The following is a 19786-nucleotide window of genomic DNA, read 5'->3' on the forward strand; positions in this document are numbered from 1 at the left end:
TGCAGCTGCTCGGCCATGGAAACCCATTCCATGAAGCTCTCTACGCACTGTTGTTGGGCTCATCTGAAGGCCACACCAAGTTTGGAGGTCTTTAGCTATTGACTCTGCAGACAGTTGGCGACTTCTGCGCACTGTGCGCTTCAGCATGCGCTGACCCCGCCCTGTCATGTGACGTGGCCTACCACTTGGTGGCCAAGTGACTGTTGTTCCCAGTTGCTTCCACTTTGTTATAATCCCACTAACAGTTGAGCGTGGAATATTTAGTAGCCAGGAAATGTCACGGATGGACTTATTGCCCAGGTGACCACCTATCACGGGACCACGCTTGGAGTCACTGAGCTCCTGAGAGCGACCCATTCTTTCACAAATGTTTGTAGAAGCCGTCTGCATGCCTAGGGGCTTGATTGTATACACCTGTGTCCATGGAGGGGATTGGAACACCCGAATCACATGATATGGAGGTGATTGGAACACCTGAATCACATGATATGGAGGGGCTTGGAACACCTGAATCACATGATATGGAGGGGATTGGAACACCTGAATCACATGATATGGAGGGGATTGGAACACCTGAATCACATGATTGGGAGGGGATTGGAACACCTGAATCACATGATATGGAGGGGATTGGAACACCTGAATCACATGATTGGGAGGGGATTGGAACACCTGAATCACATGATTGGGAGGGGATTGGAACACCTGAATCACATGATATGGAGGGGCTTGGAACACCTGAATCACATGATATGGAGGGGATTGGAACACCTGAATCACATGATATGGAGGGGATTGGAACACCTGAATCATATGATATGGAGGGGATTGGAACACCTGAATCACATGATTTGGGGGGGCAATACTTTGGGCAATATAGTGTATATTCCACTTGGATGCTATAAGCTGCACTGAGTAAACAAAACTGAATAAAACAAAAACTGTGTCTGTCTTCATTTCAGGCTGCAAAGCAAGGAGATGTGATTATTTGAACGGGGGGAGGGATTTTTATTTTATCCCCCCTGTATATCTGTGCATTGCAGGGCATGTGGAGCAACACCAATACATACGTTCCAATACAGTGCGTTTTGAATGGCACCCCAACAACGCACATTCCTGGCACTGCGTACTTTTGAGCAGCCTAAAGTCCAGTTCTTGAGACCTTTATTCATCTACATGTATTACTGACCTCAGGTTGGCGGTTAGATGGAGTGAGTGGGCTATTGGTATGTTCTGTTGATACCAAGGGAGCTGGGGAATGCCCAGAGGCTGTTTTGTACCACCTTTATATTGCAAAATTAGAAGAAAAAAAAAGAATTTAAAAAAAGAAAAATAAAATAAAAAATTAAAAGAAAAAAAGAATTAAAAGAATAAAAATAAATAAATGAATGAAAAAAGATTAAAAAAAAGAATTAAAAGAAAAAAATTTAAAAAAAGAAAAATAAAATAAAAAGAAAAATAATAAAATAAAAATAAATGAATGAAAAAATAAAAAAAAGAATTAAGAACAAAATTTAAAAAAAGAAAAATAAAATAAAAAGAAGAAAAAGAATAAAATAAAAATAAATGAATGAATGAATGAATGAAAAAATAAAAAAAAGAATTAAAAGAAAAAAATGTAAAAAAAGAAAAATAAAATAAAAAAAGTTTAAAAAAAAGAATTAAAAAAAAGAAAAGAAAAAAAAAAAAGATTTTTAAGACCTTTTGGTGTTCTGGCAGTCCATGGATTTTAATGAGCTGCGATTAATGCAATGCAGAGCTGCACCAGATTTTGCACCCTCCAGTTTTAGTAAATAACCGCCCCCCCATTGCCTCCTCTCAGTAATGTGAATCTCTGGCGTGTCTCACCTGAGAACTGGGAAAGGTCTACGGTGGACCAGTCCAGGTTACTGACGATCTTGAAGCTCTCCTTTAGGGAGTCGATGTTGGAACACCAGTCGCTGGGGAGACCTGGATGGATGAAGCGGAGCAAAGTGAGAGTTAGACAAATGCAAAGAGAAAAAAAAATCATTTTGTTGTTTGACTCATTTCAATGGGTTCATTCGTTTAATTCATTTTTTTTGGAATTTGTTTCATTGATTCAAATTTGAATTTGACAGAATTCAAAAATAATTCTAAGGGATTGAAAACCATTCTGATGGATTCGGAAACAATTCTCCCGTTACTGAAGGGAAATGTATGTCTTTTTTGTCTGTCATTTTGTTTTCCCCTCCATTCTATACTTTGTACTCCATGTTGATTGTTTTATATTATACCCAGAATGAGGTCATGAAAATATGCTGTCAGTTATGTTACAGAACTGAGCTCACAATATTCTCGTGTTTCTGATCTTAGCCTTGGTGGGGGCAGGGAAAGGATCCAGTTATTCCTTTGTATTAACAGCATCTGTTTCTGCTATGATATAGTAAAAGTCAAATACTTCTGTTCCACGGGAAATAACTGTTGGTTACTTGTAACTGATTTCAAGGCCTGAGAAGTCTCACGTTCACAGCCTTGACAAGTATCCAGCGAAATCCTATTCTATGGTTTTCTTTGTTACAATATAAGAAGAAGAATCTACGAATAAAGATTCAGATTGTCTTCTGGAAACCTCTGTGTCTGCATGTTAATTTCTTCCTTCCAGAACACAGTCTCTTGGGCCCAATGGGAGACCGGAACCTACCAGTGGTCATTAGAAGCACAACTCCCTTTCAGTTACGAAACATCGTTCACTGGCCACGTGTGGTTTTCATGGTATCCGGGTTATAGCGAGAGTTGCGCGACCTTATTGTAAATTTATTTTTCTTTTCAGCAAAAATTTTCACCGTTGTTGATCACTACTCACATCACCACAGAGCAGCTCACAATTTTTGTTTTGTAAAGTATATTAGTCTTTTCTATTCTACTCTATTATAATAATTTTCTATTTTCATGCTATTCAACATTCAAATTTTGGAAGACATATTTGTTTTATTCTATTTTATTGTTTTTCTATTCTATTCTTTTATTATATATCTTATTCTAATATAACCGATTCTATTCTATGCCTTTATTTTCTATTCTATTCTTTGATTTTATATCCTATTCTAATATAACCGATTCTATTCTATGCCTTTATTTTCTATTCTATTCTTTGATTTTATATCCTATTCTAATATAACTGATTCTATTCTATGCCTTTATTTTCTATTCTATTATTTTATATTTTTATTCTAATTTTTCTATTCTTCTCTTTGATTTTATTTCCTATTCTCAATTATATGATTCTATTCTATGCCTTTTATTTTCTATTCTGTTTTGTTCTGTTTTACTCTATTCTATTATTTGAATTTCTATCCTAATCTTTTATATTTATTTTATTTTTTTTCTATTCTATTTCTATTCTAATCTTTTCCATCTGCTTCTATTCTATTCTTTTTTATTCAAATTGATTCTATTCCTTTATCTTCTAGTCTGTTTTGTTCTGTTTTACTTTATTCTATTCTTTGATTTTCTATTCTAATGGATTCTATTCTTTTCTATTCCCATAATTTCTATTCTATTGTATTCTGTTTTACTCTATTCTATTCTTTGAATTTCTTGCCTAATCTTTTATATTTATTTTATTTTTTTCTATTCTATTCTTTTTCTATTCTAATCTTTTCCATCTGCTTCTATTCTATTCTTTTTTATTCAAATTGATTCTATTCCTTTATCTTCTAGTCTGTTTTGTTCTGTTTTACTTTATTCTATTCTTTGATTTTCTATTCTAATGGATTCTATTCTTTTCTATTCCCATAATTTCTATTCTATTGTATTCTGTTTTACTCTATTCTATTCTTTGATTTCCTATCCTAATCTTTTCTATTCTAATTGATTCTCTTATTTTTCTATTGTAATCTTTTCTATTCTTTGATTTTCTATTCTATTCTTTTCTATTGTAATTGATTCTATTCCTGTATCTTCTATTCTATTTTGTTCTGTTTTACTCTATTCTATTCTTTGATTTTCTATTCTAATGGACTCTATTCTTTTCTATTCTTTTATTTTCTATTCAATTTCTTTATTTTCTGTTCTATTTTATTCTATTCTTGTTTTCAAATTCTAATACGTTTTTCAAATGTGTTTTGGAATACAAACTGATTCGAATTTCGGCCGAATTTCTTTTGTTATTTCAGAATAATTTTAGTTTGTTACTCAGATATAACAGAAAATTTGTCCGAATTTCAATTTGGAACAAAGCGAACTGAACACCGATCCATACACGGCGGGATACGAGAGACTTACCCAGAGGCATGCTGGGGGCAGCTGGCCGGGACATCTGCTGGGAGGGTAGGTAGGGCGGCTGCTGGTGCTGGGCTTGGTGGTGAGAAGATTGGGGGTTGCTGATGCTGGGGACATTGTGGGGGTGCAGCGACGAGGACTCCCCTGAATTCTGCTGGTACATGCAGCAGCTGGCGGAAGGTGGGGGAGGGGGTGGTGGTGGTTGTTGGACATCAGTGGGGAGAGGAGAGAGTCCTGAGGATAGAGATGAGGAGAGTCACATACTGGAGAAGAAACACCGATCACCTACAGCTCACTAGGTGCTGATCTATGGGGGGAACAGCTCACTCTGATCTATGGGGGAACCTGTCACTAGCTGACCCGGTGTAACCTAACCTACCGCTACCGGCCAGTGGAAGTTCTGCTCACGGGAATCCCCTCATCTGGGGAACACGCAGGACCCCAATTCTAATATTGTATGGAAAGACCGATTCATTGTATTTTTAGCTTTGGATACTAGAGGGAAGGTCAGATCGTGCTGAACTGGCTCATTCCATGGGTGGCCCCATCACCAACACACGGACGATTTTTCAATCGACTTTTGTTGGGTGAAAAATTGTCAGCCAGTCCGCTCAGATGCAGCCACTGTTCAGGTATTCTGACAGCCGTGGGTTCCGGGTACCAGCACTGCAGATCTGAGTATCCATGCTGTTTTAGTGTGTATGGGGGAATCAAGTGGTTCCTCTTGTTCGGGCTGAATTTGAGAAATCTGAACGTGTATGGCCAATCTACAGTCAATGGGGAGCCGCAGAGCTAATAATGCAAACCCTGCTATTCCTCCCACTGACACCAACGATGGGGCGCTATTCCTCCCACTGATACCAACGATGGGACGCTATTCCTCCCACTGACACCAACGATGGAACGCTATTCCTCCCACTGACACCAATGATGGGGCACTATTCCTCCCACTGACACCAATGATGGGGCGCTATTCCTCCCACTGACAGCAATGATGGGACGCTATTCCTCCCACTGATACCAATGATGGGGCGCTATTCCTCCCACTGACACCAATGATGGGGCGCTATTCCTCCCACTGACACCAATGATGGGGCACTATTCCTCCCACTGACACCAATGATGGGGCACTATTCCTCCCACTTACACCAATGACGGGGAACTATTCCTCCCACTGATACCAATGACTGGGCACTATTCCTCCCACTGACACCAATGATGGGGCACTATTCCTCCCACTGACACCAATGATGGGGCACTATTCCTCCCACTTACACCAATGACGGGGAACTATTCCTCCCACTGATACCAATGACTGGGCACTATTCCTCCCACTGACACTAATGATGGAGCACTATTCCTCCCACTGATACCAATGATGGGGCACTATTCCTCCCACTGACACCAATGATGGGGCACTATTCCTCCCACTGACACCAATGATGGGGCGCTATTCCTCCCACTGATACCAATGATGGGGCGCTATTCCTCCCACTGACACCAATGATGGAACACTATTCCTCCCACTGACACCAATGATGGGGCACTATTCCTCCCACTGACACCAATGATGGGGCACTATTCCTCCCACTGACACCAATGATGGGGCACTATTCCTCCCACTGACACCAATGATGGGGCACTATTCCTCCCACTGACACCAATGATGGGGCACTATTCCTCCCACTGATACCAATGATGGGGCACTATTCCTCCCACTGATACCAATGATGGGGCACTATTCCTCCCACTGACACCAATGATGGGGCACTATTCCTCCCACTGACACCAATGATGGGGCACTATTCCTCCCACTGACACCAATGATGGGGCACTATTCCTCCCACTGACACCAATGATGGGGCACTATTCCTCCCACTGACACCAATGATGGGGCACTATTCCTCCCACTGATACCAATGATGGAACGCTATTCCTCCCACTGACACCAATGATGGGGCACTATTCCTCCCACTGACACCAATGATGGAGCACTATTCCTCCCACTGACACCAATGATGGGGCACTATTCCTCCCACTGACACCAATGATGGGGCACTATTCCTCCCACTGATACCAATGATGGAACGCTATTCCTCCCACTGACACCAATGATGGGGCACTATTCCTCCCACTGACACCAATGATGGAGCACTATTCCTCCCACTGACACCAATGATGGGGCACTATTCCTCCCACTGATACCAATGATGGGGCACTATTCCTCCCACTGACACCAATGATGGGGCACTATTCCTCCCACTGATACCAATGATGGAACGCTATTCCTCCCACTGACACCAATGATGGGGCACTATTCCTCCCACTGATACCAATGATGGGGCGCTATTCCTCCCACTGATACCAATGATGGGGCGCTATTCCTCCCACTGACACCAATGATGGGGCACTATTCCTCCCACTGACACCAATGATGGGGCACTATTCCTCCCACTGACACCAATGATGGGGCACTATTCCTCCCACTGACACCAATGATGGGGCACTATTCCTCCCACTGACACCAATGATGGGGCACTATTCCTCCCACTGATACCAATGATGGGGCACTATTCCTCCCACTGACACCAATGATGGGGCACTATTCCTCCCACTGACACCAATGATGGGGCACTATTCCTCCCACTGACACCAATGATGGGGCACTATTCCTCCCACTGACACCAATGATGGGGCACTATTCTTCCCACTGACACCAATGACGGGGCACTATTCCTCCCACTTACACCAATGACGGGGCACTATTCCTCCCACTGACACCAATGACGGGGCACTATTCCTCCCAGTGACACCAATGACGGGGCACTATTCCTCCAACTGACACCAATGACGGAGCACTATTCCTCCCACTGACACCAATGACGGAGCACTATTCCTCCCACTGACACCAATGATGGGGCACTATTCCTCCCACTGACACCAATGATGGGGCACTATTCCTCCCACTGACACCAATGATGGGGCACTATTCCTCCCACTGACACCAATGATGGGGCACTATTCCTCCCACTGACACCAATGATGGGACACTATTCCTCCCACTGACACCAATGATGGGGCACTATTCCTCCCACTGACACCAATGATGGGGCACTATTCCTCCCACTGATACCAATGATGGGGCACTATTTCTCCCACTGACACCAATGTCGAAGTGCGAAAGGATACTGAAATGTTCTTCGAGTCAGCTCAGTCTTGGGTATATGCTGCACTACCTGGCCGGTCACCTTCCTGCACTACCCTCCTCCATTCTCACCCTGTTTACCCTGCAATGTACGGTACAGGCTGCGGAAGGAACAGCTGAGGTCGGGGATTTCCGAGAAGGAAAATTTGTAGCAGTCGTTGTTGTTGAAGGACGGGGCCCTGGAGTCCGGCGGCATGTGAGCCGGGGCGGCCTGTGGGCGAGAACAGAGACGTCACAGGGTTAGGGGGTCAGTTAGTTGGGGGTTAGGAAAGTACATTGTATCTGCAGTCATGGCTTATACTGAGCTAACCTCAAAGGGTTGCAGCCACGAACGCGTGTCGTCTTTTCATGTAAAAGTGATCCAGGGGGCTCGTGAACCGCCCCAGTCACTTTCCCCCCCCCCCCCCGGTCATGGCGATTCCTGAGTTTTCCTCCCCATTCCTCTGGGGAGCCCAGGGCCACAATAAAATGCCTGAAAACAATTGAAGATACCTCCTCCACTAGGCCACCACTCATTCCCACCTAGAACCAGTGTTGTCCAGAGGTCATCACATTGATGGTATCCACACCTCCAAAATCCATAGGGCCGCTACAAGGATCCCAAGAAGACACCACCCATAGAGAAGGCCAGTCCAGTCATATGGGAAGCCTTTACTTCCCTGCTGGGCAGACTTTCATGGCGGTCAATATTCCCATATGGCTAGACTGGCCTTCTCTATGGGTGGTGTCTTCTTGGGATCCTACGGATTCTGGAGGTGTGGATACCATCAATTCGATGACCCCGGCAGATGGTGGTTTTACCGGTTTCCCTTCTTGGACATCTGCACTGAAACGTGTTTTATTGATCCACGCCGTGATCCTCCACTATACCGATTTGCTCCCCCGAGGAAGGAACTTCGTTCCGAAACATGTTGGGAGTTATGGGAAGAATACACCGCGGCCAATCACGACGTATCTACATTGGTGTATCTAATCCATTCGGGTAGATGTTGGTCAATCCAGTTAGAGGACCACACCTTTGTTTTATCATTTTATACCGGCCATGTGGCTGTTGTTGTTATAAAGACTGACAATTGGTCTTTTAACAGCTTTAGCTCCGCCCAGAGGCAGACTGACAACTCATGGGGCCCCCAGGCAATAGGGGATCATGGGGCCCCTGTGTCCTTGCCCAAACTCCAAAAAGCCTATGAAAAAGGTACCAGGGGCATCTCATGGGGCCCCCTATTGACCCCGGGCCCTCGGGCAGTGCCCGAGTTTCCAAATGGTCAGTCAGCCCCTGTCTCCGCCCCATAGCGGTAATACTGCTACAGGGTGGCAGGGGTGCGCAAAATCACATATATATAATAATAATTTATATATATATATATATATATATATATAATATACATATTTATAGGGCGTGCGTGAGCACTGCCCGCGCCGCCATTCTTGGCCACAGCTGTCAATCACTGGGTTCCGGCCGGTGAATACTCGCTGGCGCCCAGTGATTGCCGAGCATCTCCGACAGGGAGAACTGTTTGTAAACAATACAGATCTCTCCCGTCAGCTCCTGCACACTGCTTTGTATAGCTCTGCATAGCACAGCCATACAAAGCAGCATGGTTACAGTAAAGCACACACACACAGCCTCATAGTAAAACAGCACACAGTTAACCCTTTGATCGCCCCGGATGTTAACCCCTTCTTGCCCAGTGCCATTAGTACAGTGTCACTGCTTTTTATTAGCACTGATCACTGTATTGGTGTCACTGGGGATGTCAGTGACAGCAAGTCAGTTCCCCCCCCCCCCCCCCCCGTGTCAGAATGCCCGCCGCAGTCCCTCTATAAGTTGCTGATCGCCGCCATTACTAGTAAAAAGAAAAATCCCAGTATCTATACCGCCATTTGTAAATGCCATAACTTTCACGTAAAACCAATTAATTTACATGTTTTGGGATTTGTTTTTTAGCAAAGACGTGGAGCAGAAAACATTTTGGCCTAAAATGACGAAATTTGATTTTTGACATTTTTTTACTGGATGTGTTTAATAGCAAAAAGTCTGAAATATTGTTTTTTTTTTCTCAAAATTTTAGTTTTTTCTTTGTTTTTTTAGCGCAAAAAATAAAAACGCACAGGTGATCAAATGCCACCGATAGAAAGCTCAATTTGTGGAAATAAAAGGATGTAAATTTCATTCGGGTGCAGCGTTGCATGACCGCGCAATTGTCAGTTAAAGTAACGCAGCGCTGTATCGCAAAAACTGGCCTGGTCAGGAAGGGGGGGGGGAATACTCTGCAGGGGGAGGAGGGGGGTGGAGGTTTCCTCTGCAGGGGGAGGGGGGGGGGGAATCCTCTGGAGGGAAAGTGGTTATGTAAGGGCAGATGACTCATGTAGCATTTAGACTCCTGGGATGTATAACATCATTTGCCTAGGCATAGAAACCAGGAAGTAACTGAAGAAATGTTAAAACAAAATCGCCATAACACAAAAAATGGCCTGAGGGGGGGCGGAATCCACCAAAGGAGGAGGGGGGGAATCCTTTGCAGGGGGAGGGGATGGGGGGAATCCTCTGGAGGGAAAGTGGTTATGTAAGGGCAGATGATTCATGTAGCGTTTACTTCTTGGAATCCATCTTCCCTTAGCTCAAGCATGCAGGCAGAAGGGTGTGCTTAGCTGAGAACCCCCCCCCCTCCCCCAAAGACTCCTGGGATGTATGACATAATTTGCCTAGGCATAGAAACCAGGAAGTAACTGAAGAAGTGTAAAAACAAAAACGCCATAACGCAAAAAAATGGCTTGGTCAGGAAGGGGGGAAATCCTCTGGAGGGGGAGGGGGGATGGGAAAATCCTCTGGAGGGGGAGGGGTTAACATATTGTATGTTTGATACCTCCCTGCCTTCAAAGTCCCATGGGGTTCTCTAACTTTTTGGTCTTGTTTTTTCTGTATGTGACTTTCCGGCCCTACTTTGATGCGTCCCGAGTCGCATCAAAGTCGCACTCCAAATCCTGCGACTCTGGAGGCGCACAAGTGGGAGCGGTGCCTAAGGCTTCCCAAAACCGGAAAACAAAAATACGTGTCGCAGATTTTCAGCGCTAACGCAGGACACAGACGGTTCGTTTATCGGCTGATTTTTCGTCCGAAAAACGAAACATCGGTCATTCTGCTGCCGACGATTGCGAAAATCGGGCGTTTTTCACAAATTTTCCAGCATTACCGATAAAAGAAATGAGGAGGAACCTCGAAAATCGGCCGATGCCATTGCCCCACTAACGGTGCAAATATCGGCCGATAAACGAACCGTCTATGGCCCGCATTAGAAGTGGTGACCGCATTAGTGTTACTTTCTCACCTGTTCTCGCGTTCACTCACCTGGCTGTAGCTGGGGAGGGGGGAATTGTTCTCCATGTGGTGTCCCTGTGCGTTCTCGGTGGACACAGACACGTCGCTGGTGTTGCTCAGGGGGCTCTTATTGACTTCCTGTTCGGTGGAATCCTGGGAGAGCTGCAGATGACACACAGAGATCTCCATTACAACCGGACACTATGATCTTCTATGACAGGAGAGCAATATGGGGGCGACCTCGGTCCACACAATGCCCGCCAGCAGTCCCTGACCTCATAGTCCTGGGCTCACACGTGTGGGACATCACATGTGAATCGCACCGCATTCCTGTGCAGATCGCACGCAGTGTCTGCGAGGTGCGATGAGCCAATCGTTATGTATGTCTCAAATCGCAACGCACCCAAAATGGCGCCGGACCCTTTTTTTCTGCAACACCTGAATCGCATCGCATCCGATTCTGGCAAACACACTGCGTTTTGCAACCTGTTTCGGGGTGCCATTAGTTTATCGATGACACCCGTACCAGATCACATGACTCCCTGCGATTTCAATGCGATTTTTTTGTTAATGAATAAATTCTTCCTAGTATTGGTTTTTATTATCACACCCAAACATGTAGATCCTCCTCCACTAGGCCACCCATTCCCAGATAGAACCACTGTTGGTGGCTGAATTCCACCCAGTACTGGCTATCCCTGCCCCCATCAAGAAACTGGATCCTCCTCCACTTGACCACCACTGCCAACCAAAACCAGTGTTAATTAATAAACTCCCCCCCCCCCAGTATTGGCTGTCCTTATCACCAAGCATGTAGATCCTCCTCCACTAGGCCACCCATTCCCAGATAGAACCACTGTTAGTGGCTAAACTTCTCCCAGTACTGGCTGTTCCTACCCCTTTCAAGCAAATGGATCCTCCTCCACTAGGCCACCACTCATTCACAACCAAACCCGGTGTTAGTGAATAAACCCCCCCCCCCAGTATTGGCTGTCCTTATCACCAAGCATGTAGGATCCTCCTCCACTAGGCCACTCATTCCCAGCTAGAACCAGTGTTAGTGGCTGAACTCCCCCCAGTACTGGCTGTCCCTACCCCCATCAAGCAACTGGATCCTCCTCCACTAGACCACCACTCGTTCCCAACCAAAACCGGCGTTAATTAATAAACTCCCCCCCCCCCCAGTATTGGCTGCCCTTATCACCCCAAAGCATGTAGATCCTCCTCCACTAGGCCACCCATTCCCAGATAGAACCACTGTTGGTGGCTGAATTCCACCCAGTACTGGCTATCCCTGCCCCCATCAAGCAACTGGATCCTCCTCCACTTGACCACCACTGCCAACCAAAACCAGTGTTAATTAATAAACTCCCCCCCCCCAGTATTGGCTGTCCTTATCACCAAGCATGTAGGTCCTCCTCCACTAGGCCACCCATTCCCAGATAGAACCACTGTTAGTGGCTAAACTTCTCCCAGTACTGGCTGTTCCTACCCCTTTCAAGCAAATGGATCCTCCTCCACTAGACCACCACTCGTTCCCAACCAAACCCGGTGTTAATGAATAAATTCTTCCTTGTATTGCCTTTTATTATCACACCCAAACATGTAGATCCTCCTCCACTAGGCCACCACTCATTCACAGCTAGAACCACTGTTGGTGGCTGAATTCCACCCAGTACTGGCTATCCCTGCCCCCATCAAGAAACTGGATCCTCCTCCACTTGACCACCACTGCCAACCAAAACCAGTGTTAATTAATAAACTCCCCCCCCCCAGTATTGGCTGTCCTTATCACCCCAAAGCATGTAGATCCTCCTCCACTAGGCCACCCATTCCCAGCTAGAACAACTGTAAGTGGCTAAACTTCTCCCAGTACTGGCTGTTCCCACCCCTGTCAAGCAACTGGATCCTCCTCCACTAGGCCACCACTCATTCCCAGCCAAAACCAATGTTAATGGTTCTTCCTTGTATTGGCTTTTATTATCACACCCAAACATGTAGATCCTCCTCCACTAGGCCACTACTCTTTCCCAGCTAGAACCTGTGTTTGTGGCTGAACTCCCCCCAGTACTGGCTGTCCCTACCCCCATCAAGCAACTGGATCCTCCTCCACTAGACCACCACTTGTTCCCAACCAAAACCGGTGTTAACTAATAAACTCCCCCTAATATTGGCTGTCCTTATCACCCCAAAACATGTAGGTCCTCCTCCACTAAGCCACCACTCATTCACAGCTAGAACCAGTGTTAGTGGCTGAATTCCACCCAGTACTGGCTGTCCCTGCCCCCATCAAGCAACTGGATCCTCCTCCACTGGACCACCACTCGTTCCCAACCAAAACCGGTATTAATGAATAAATTCTTCCTAGTATTGGCTTTTATTATCACACCCAAACATGTAGATCTTCCTCCACTAGGCCACCACTCATTCACAGCTAGAACCACTGTTGGTGGCTGAATTCCACCCAGTACTGGCTATCCCTGCCCCCATCAAGCAACTGGATCCTCCTCCACTAGACCACCACTCGTTCCCAACCAAAACAGTGTTAATTAATAAACTCCCCCCCAGTATTGGCTGCCCTTATCACCCCAAAGCATGTAGATCCTCCTCCACTAGGCCTCCCATCCCCAGATAGAACCACTGTAAGTGGATAAACTTCTCCCAGTACTGGCTGTCCCTACCCCTGTCAAGCAACTGGATCCTCCTCCACTAGGCCACCCATCATTCCCAGACAAAACCAATGTTAATGGTTCTTCCTTGTATTGGATTTTATTATCACACCCAAACATGTAGATCCTCCTCCACTAGGCCACCACTCTTTCCCAGCTAGAACCTGTGTTCGCGGCTAAACTACCCACAGTACTGCCTGTCCCTACCCTGTCAAGCAACTGGATCCTCCTCCACTAGGCCACCACTCGTTCACAACCAAAACTGGTTTTAATTATTAAACGCCCCCTATTATTGGCTGTCCCCAGCACCCCCAAGCATGTAGATCCGCTCCAGTAAGCCTCACTCACTCCCAACTAGTGTTAGTGGCTAAACTCCCCCCTAGTGCTGGCTCTCCCTACCCCCATCAAGCATGTAGATCCTCCTCCACTAGACCACCACTCGTTCCCAGCTAGAACCAGTGTTAGTGGCTAAACACCCCCCAGTATTGGCTGTCCCTACCCCCATCAAACAAATGGATCCCCCTCTACTAGGGCACCACTCATTCCTAACCAAACCAGGTGTTAATAAATAAATTCCCCCCCAGTATTGGCTGTCCCTACCCCCATCAAACAAGTGGATCCCTCCTCTACTAGTCCACCGCTTGCCCCCAACTAGAACACAAGTTCAATCAATGGTCTCCGTCTCAGCCTCATCTCTGTCTAGGGCAGGGGTGTCAAACTGGTGGTCCCTCCAGCTGTTGCAAAACTCCAAGTCCCATCATGCTTCTGTCTTTGGGAACCGTGCTTCTAACTGTCAATCTTGCAATGCCTCATGGGACTTGTAGTTTGGCAACAGCTGGAGGGCCACCAGTTTGACACCTGTGATCTAGGGGATCGGCAGTATTCCAACTTTCCTGCAAAGGGGACAGTGAGCTCACATTCTCTGTGCCGTACGTCTTGCCCTCTACCAGCCAACACCTCCTCCAACTCCTTCCATAAATACCTATTGGAAACACCACTTGAGTGACAGGGACCATCACTCCTAAAGGTGGGAGGTCCTGGCTAAGAGGCCTTCTACAAGATCAGGAGACTGACTGCTTCCAGATTATTCACTCCATTCCTTTTTTTCTTCCTATAGAAATGTGTGTGGGTGGCAGGACCCAAACAAGGGGTGGGTGGGAGGGGCGGCTGCCCTGGGCGCCATGGTTTGCTATAGGGATGGGGGTGCCTTCCTTCCTTTACAAGGCTCTTAGGAGCAGTGGCAGTTATTTTGACAAGCGAGTGACTGCTGGGTGTAGGATCCCCTAAGCTTGCACATCATGAATCAGTAGAGGAGGGTTTCAGTTTGGCATCTTTGCTCTGGGCACTGGATGACCTTTTCCTGGCCCTGGTGGGTGGAGCTAAAATGATGGGGGTGTAACACAGCTGCAATCACCTCGTCATCGGGATGTGGCCTCTTCCTCCGGGGCAGGGCTACGTCTTCTTTTGGACAGCTGTCAATCATCCAATAGGATCCCTGGGAGACACAGGGCAGAATTTGCATCAGTTAAGACTTTCCTGATTCCTTTTCCCATTTACTTCCTATTTCTGGGATCCCTCAAAGCTCCTTTATGAACCTCCTCTACGGCGGGAAGAGGGTATTTGAAGTGGATCCGTTTAGAGAAGTATGTACACAGTGCGAAGCAGGGGCGGACTGAGCATTTGGAAACTCGGGCACTGCCCGAGGGCCCGGGGTCAGCAGGGGGCCCCCGTGAGATACCCCTGGTACCTTTTTCATAGGCTTTTTTGAATATGGGCAAGGACACAGGGGCCCCATGATCCCCTATTTCCCGGGGGCCCCATGTGTTGTCAGTCCGCCCCTGGTGCGAAGTGAACCTGTGCTTTGAGCACTCACATTCCACTTTAATTCCCTCTCCCAGCAGCACATTACCCTCCTTCCTCCCCCCCCTCCCCCAACCCCAATCAAATCAGCCACCCGGAGGACCCCCTACGTGAGCTTACATGGGGCCTGTGGACAGCTTCGCAACAGAGCTGATTGGTCCACTGCTGTCACATGCTACTCCATATGTCAAAATAAAAAAGTTAATTGTCCCCCCCTGATGCTGAATATGGAGGAGCGAAGGAAAAGCAAATGTGATTTGCTGGGGAGGGCTCTTTTAGAGAACCTGGAATGGATAAATACAGATATGGGTGGGGGGAGGGGGAGTATACACGCTCCTGGCAGCTGCAGCCCCCAGGAGTGTGTGTAAATGTGACAAGCTAACTGCCAGACCACTTCCCCCCCCCACCCATGCACGCCCCCCCACCATGCTTCCTGGGCTCCGCATGCCCATCAGGGGATGGATGGAGGGAAGATCGGTGAACGTCTGTTCCCTGATCTCCCCTTGCCACGAATGACCTGGAAGCTACATGTAAAAAGTCCCTTCTGGGTCGTGGTGTCACTAACTGGGTGGGAAGAAACTAATAGTGTGATCTGCGTTCCACTGGGGGGTAGGAGAGACATCAGCGGTCCTTTAGACCCCCTAAAGTCTCGATGAAGGGAACCTGTCACCAAAAATGCATCAAACGGGCCTTTTTTTGTCCCCTACGTGAAGAAAAAAAAAGGGTTTAGTTACAAAAAAAATGTTAACGTGTAAAAAATGACCCAAGCATCCAACCCCCCCCCCCCAAAAAAAAGTTTTTATTTTTTGAGCACCCCCTCAGATATGAACATATGAAAGTAAATGCCTGCCTCCGTGTGTATTTATCAGTTGTGCTGCACGCTACATATTGCTGCACACGCCGGCGTGATCTAGGCCCATGATTTGTCGCGAAGATTGTCGCGGTTTCCTGGGCGCATGCAATGTTAAAGTGATTGTGATTTAAAAATTAAAAATATAGCTTTACAAACATGTTCTACTTACCTGCTCTGTAATGGATTTGCACCCCTGCTTTTCAGGGGTCCCTTGCTGGCGATCTTGGCTCCCCCCCGCTGAGCGCATGTTCACTCCCTAACTGATTTTACGTGTTCATAGACACACAGAGCTTGGCTCCACCCTGCCCCCTCCTCACTGGCTGTGACTGACAGCAGCAGGAGCCAATGACTCCCACTGCTGTCTCTGAGCCAATGAGGATCGAGAGAGCCAGTGCTCTGGGGAACATAAGGTGGGCGGGGATGGAAATGACAAAGATTTCTTTTTTTTACTATAGTGCAGAAAAAAAAATCTCCTCTGATGTGAATACTTTCCTTCCAGTGAACCCTCCTGGTCTATGGGCAGGTAGGTACCATGGACAGGACGCTGGCCCTCCAATCCCCCCACTGTCTGGAATTCATGCTGACCTTTCCTGGGTCGTCCCTGGGGCGCGGCACTTTCCGGAAACACTTGTTCAGAGACAGGTTGTGGCGGATCGAGTTCTGGAAGACACAAAATATTGACAATCAGTATCACTTTTCACAATGGCCACCATGGCGTAGACTGATCCCCAGTAGAGGTAGGCAACCTCAAAGCTCCGGGTGGAACTACAAGTCCCAGGAGGCACTGCAGGGCTGACAGCCACAAGTATGAGTCCTGGAGGACCGATGGGATTTGTAGTGTCACCTCACCTGGAGTGCCGAGGTTGCCTATCGCTACACTAAGGGATCACGTGTGGCGCAGGAAGAGGCTCGCCGATAACCGGAGCTGGTCACACGCGGGTAGATTTCCATTCAAACATTCATATGAAGAGAAAAAAAATCATCAGAACATTGGATGAGTCAACTAAGTTCATTGGAAGGGCCCTAAAATCTTCACCCAGATCTGTACCTGAATGGATTCTCAGACGGTTTCTTATACCACTCATGAAAGCAAGAAAAAATATAACGCAAAGTGTATTTAAAGTGGAAGAAAACCCGAACGACCACAGAAAAAAAAATCCCCCCCCTAACATGATAAAAAAAAACCAAAAGATCCGTGTACTTATCTCTTTTCAATCCAGTCCAGTCCCATGATCAGCTCTGTGTAAGGGAGCGCTCAACAATGGCTGTGTGACATCACCCATAGGCTCCCAGGCCGAGCCGTTGTCGGTGCTCCCTCCTCTCCCCTGCAGCAGCTGCTCAATGACACAGAAGAGCTGTTGGATCACGTGACCGAACCAAAGCAGATTAAACATAGGTAAGTACACAGGAGGGGGAAGGGGAGATAGACTCATTCCATGCAAAGCAAGATAGTTCCAGCCGTGATTTGTCATCATTGTGATGATTATGGCTTACAGCTCATGAAAACCCCAAATCCACAATCTCAGAAAATGAGAATATTCCATGCAATCAATAAAACACGGATTGTACATAGAACAATATCGGACCTCTGAAAAGTAGAAGCTGCATATGTACTCAGTACTTGGTTTGGGCCCCTTTTGCAGCAATTACTGCCTCAATGTGGCGTGGCATGGAAGCTATCAGCCTGTGGCACTGCTGAGGTGTTATGGAAGACCAGGATGCTTCAATAGCGGCCTTCAGCTCTTCTGCATTGTTCGGTCTCATGTCTCTCATCTTTCTCTTGGCAATGCCCCATAGATTCTCTATGGGGTTCAGGTCAGGCGAGTTTGCTGGCCAATCAAGCACAGTAATCCCACGGTCATTGAACCAGGTTTTGGTGCTTTTGGCAGTGTGGGCGGAGCCACGTCCTGCTGGAAAATGATGTCAGCATCCCCATAAAGCTCGTCTGCGGAAGGAAACATGAAGTGCTCCAAAATCTCCTGGTAGACGGCTGCGGTGACCCTGGACTTAATGAAGCACAGTGGACCAACACCAGCAGATGACATGGCTCCCCAAATCAACACAGACTGTGGAAACTTCACCCTGGACTTCAAGCATCTTGCAGTGTGTGCCTCTCCATTCTTCCTCCATACTCGGGGTTCTTGTGCTTCTCCATTCTTCCTCCATACTCGGGGTTCTTGTGCCTCTCCATTCTTCCTCCATACTCGGGGTCCTTGGGCCTCTCCATTCTTCCTGCATACTCAGGGTCCTTGGGCCTCTCCATTCTTCTTCCATACTCGGGGTCCTTGGGCCTCTCCATTCTTCCTGCATACTCGGGGTCCTTGGGCCTCTCCATTCTTCCTCCATACTCGGGGTCCTTGTGCCTCTCCATTCTTCCTCCATACTCGGGGTCCTTGGGCCTCTCCATTCTTCTTCCATACTCGGGGTCCTTGGGCCTCTCCATTCTTCTTCCATACTCGGGGTCCTTGGGCCTCTCCATTCTTCCTCCATACTCGGGGTCCTTGGGCCTCTCCATTCTTCCTCCATACTCGGGGTCCTTGTGCCTCTCCATTCTTCCTCCATACTCGGGGTCCTTGGGCCTCTCCATTCCTCCTCCATACTCGGGGTCCTTGGGCCTCTCCATTCTTCCTCCATACTCGGGGTCCTTGGGCCTCTCCATTCTTCCTCCATACTCGGGGTCCTTGGGCCTCTCCATTCTTCCTGCATACTCGGGGTCCTTGGGCCTCTTCATTCTTCCTGCATACTCAGGGTCCTTGGGCCTCTCCATTCTTCTTCCATACTCTGGGTCCTTGGGCCTCTCCATTCTTCCTGCATACTTGGGGTCCTTGGGCCTCTCCATTCTTCCTCCATACTCGGGGTCCTTGTGCCTCTCCATTCTTCCTCCATACTCGGGGTCCTTGGGCCTCTCCATTCTTCCTCCATACTCGGGGTCCTTGGGCTTCTCCATTCTTCTTCCATACTTGGGGTCCTTGGGCCTCTCCATTCTTCTTCCATACTCGGGGTCCTTGGGCCTCTCCATTCTTCCTCCATACTCGGGGTCCTTGGGCCTCTCCATTCTTCCTCCATACTCGGGGTCCTTGGGCCTCTCCATTCTTCTTCCATACTTGGGGTCCTTGTGCCTCTCCATTCTTCCTCCATACTCGGAGTCCTTGGTTTCCAAATGAGATACAAAAGTTGCTCTCATCAGAAAAGAGGACTTTGGACCACTGAGCAGCAGACCAGGTCTGTTTTTCTTTAGCCCAGGTAAGACGCTTCTGATGTTGTTTGTTGTTCAGGAGCGGCTTGACAAGAGGAATACGACATTTGAAGCCCATGTCCAGGATCCGTCTGTGTGTGGTGGCTCTTGATGCACTGACTCCAGCCTCAGTCCACTCCTTGTGAAAGTCCCCAACACTTTTGAATGGCCTTTTCCTGACAATCCTCTCCAGGCTGCGGTCATCCCTGCTGCTTGTGCACCTTTTTCTTCCACACTTTTCCCTTCCACATAACTTTCTATTAATGTGCTTTGATACAGCACTTTGGGAACATCCAACTTCTTCTGCAATTCCCTTTTGAGGCTTTCCCTCCTTATGGAGGGTGTCAGTGATGGTGTCAGGTCAGCAGTCTTTCCCATGATTGTGATTCCTACTGAACCAGAC

General features: G+C 47.2%; 1 protein-coding gene across 2 annotated transcripts in view; it reads right to left on the reverse strand.

Moving 5' to 3' along the window:
• Positions 1-19786, reverse strand: part of FOXJ2 (forkhead box J2) — a 51947-nt gene that overhangs the window by 9638 nt on the left and 22523 nt on the right. Inside the window, exons 3-8 of one of the 2 annotated variants that reach the window (XM_089665091.1) lie at positions 16734-16808; positions 14850-14930; positions 10797-10928; positions 7520-7658; positions 4246-4476; positions 1849-1950 (exon numbers count right to left, since the gene is read on the reverse strand). In XM_089665091.1, the coding sequence (XP_089521217.1) occupies positions 1849-1950; positions 4246-4476; positions 7520-7658; positions 10797-10928; positions 14850-14930; positions 16734-16808 (760 nt within the window). The remainder of the gene's footprint in view (positions 1-1848; positions 1951-4245; positions 4477-7519; positions 7659-10796; positions 10929-14849; positions 14931-16733; positions 16809-19786) is intronic. The other variant, XM_089665092.1, reaches the window with a different exon arrangement.

Source organism: Staurois parvus, unplaced genomic scaffold (genome assembly GCF_062004578.1).
Source record: "Staurois parvus isolate SC_StPar_1 unplaced genomic scaffold, SC_StPar_1.0 ptg002123l, whole genome shotgun sequence".
Classification (NCBI taxonomy): Eukaryota; Metazoa; Chordata; class Amphibia; order Anura; family Ranidae; genus Staurois; species Staurois parvus.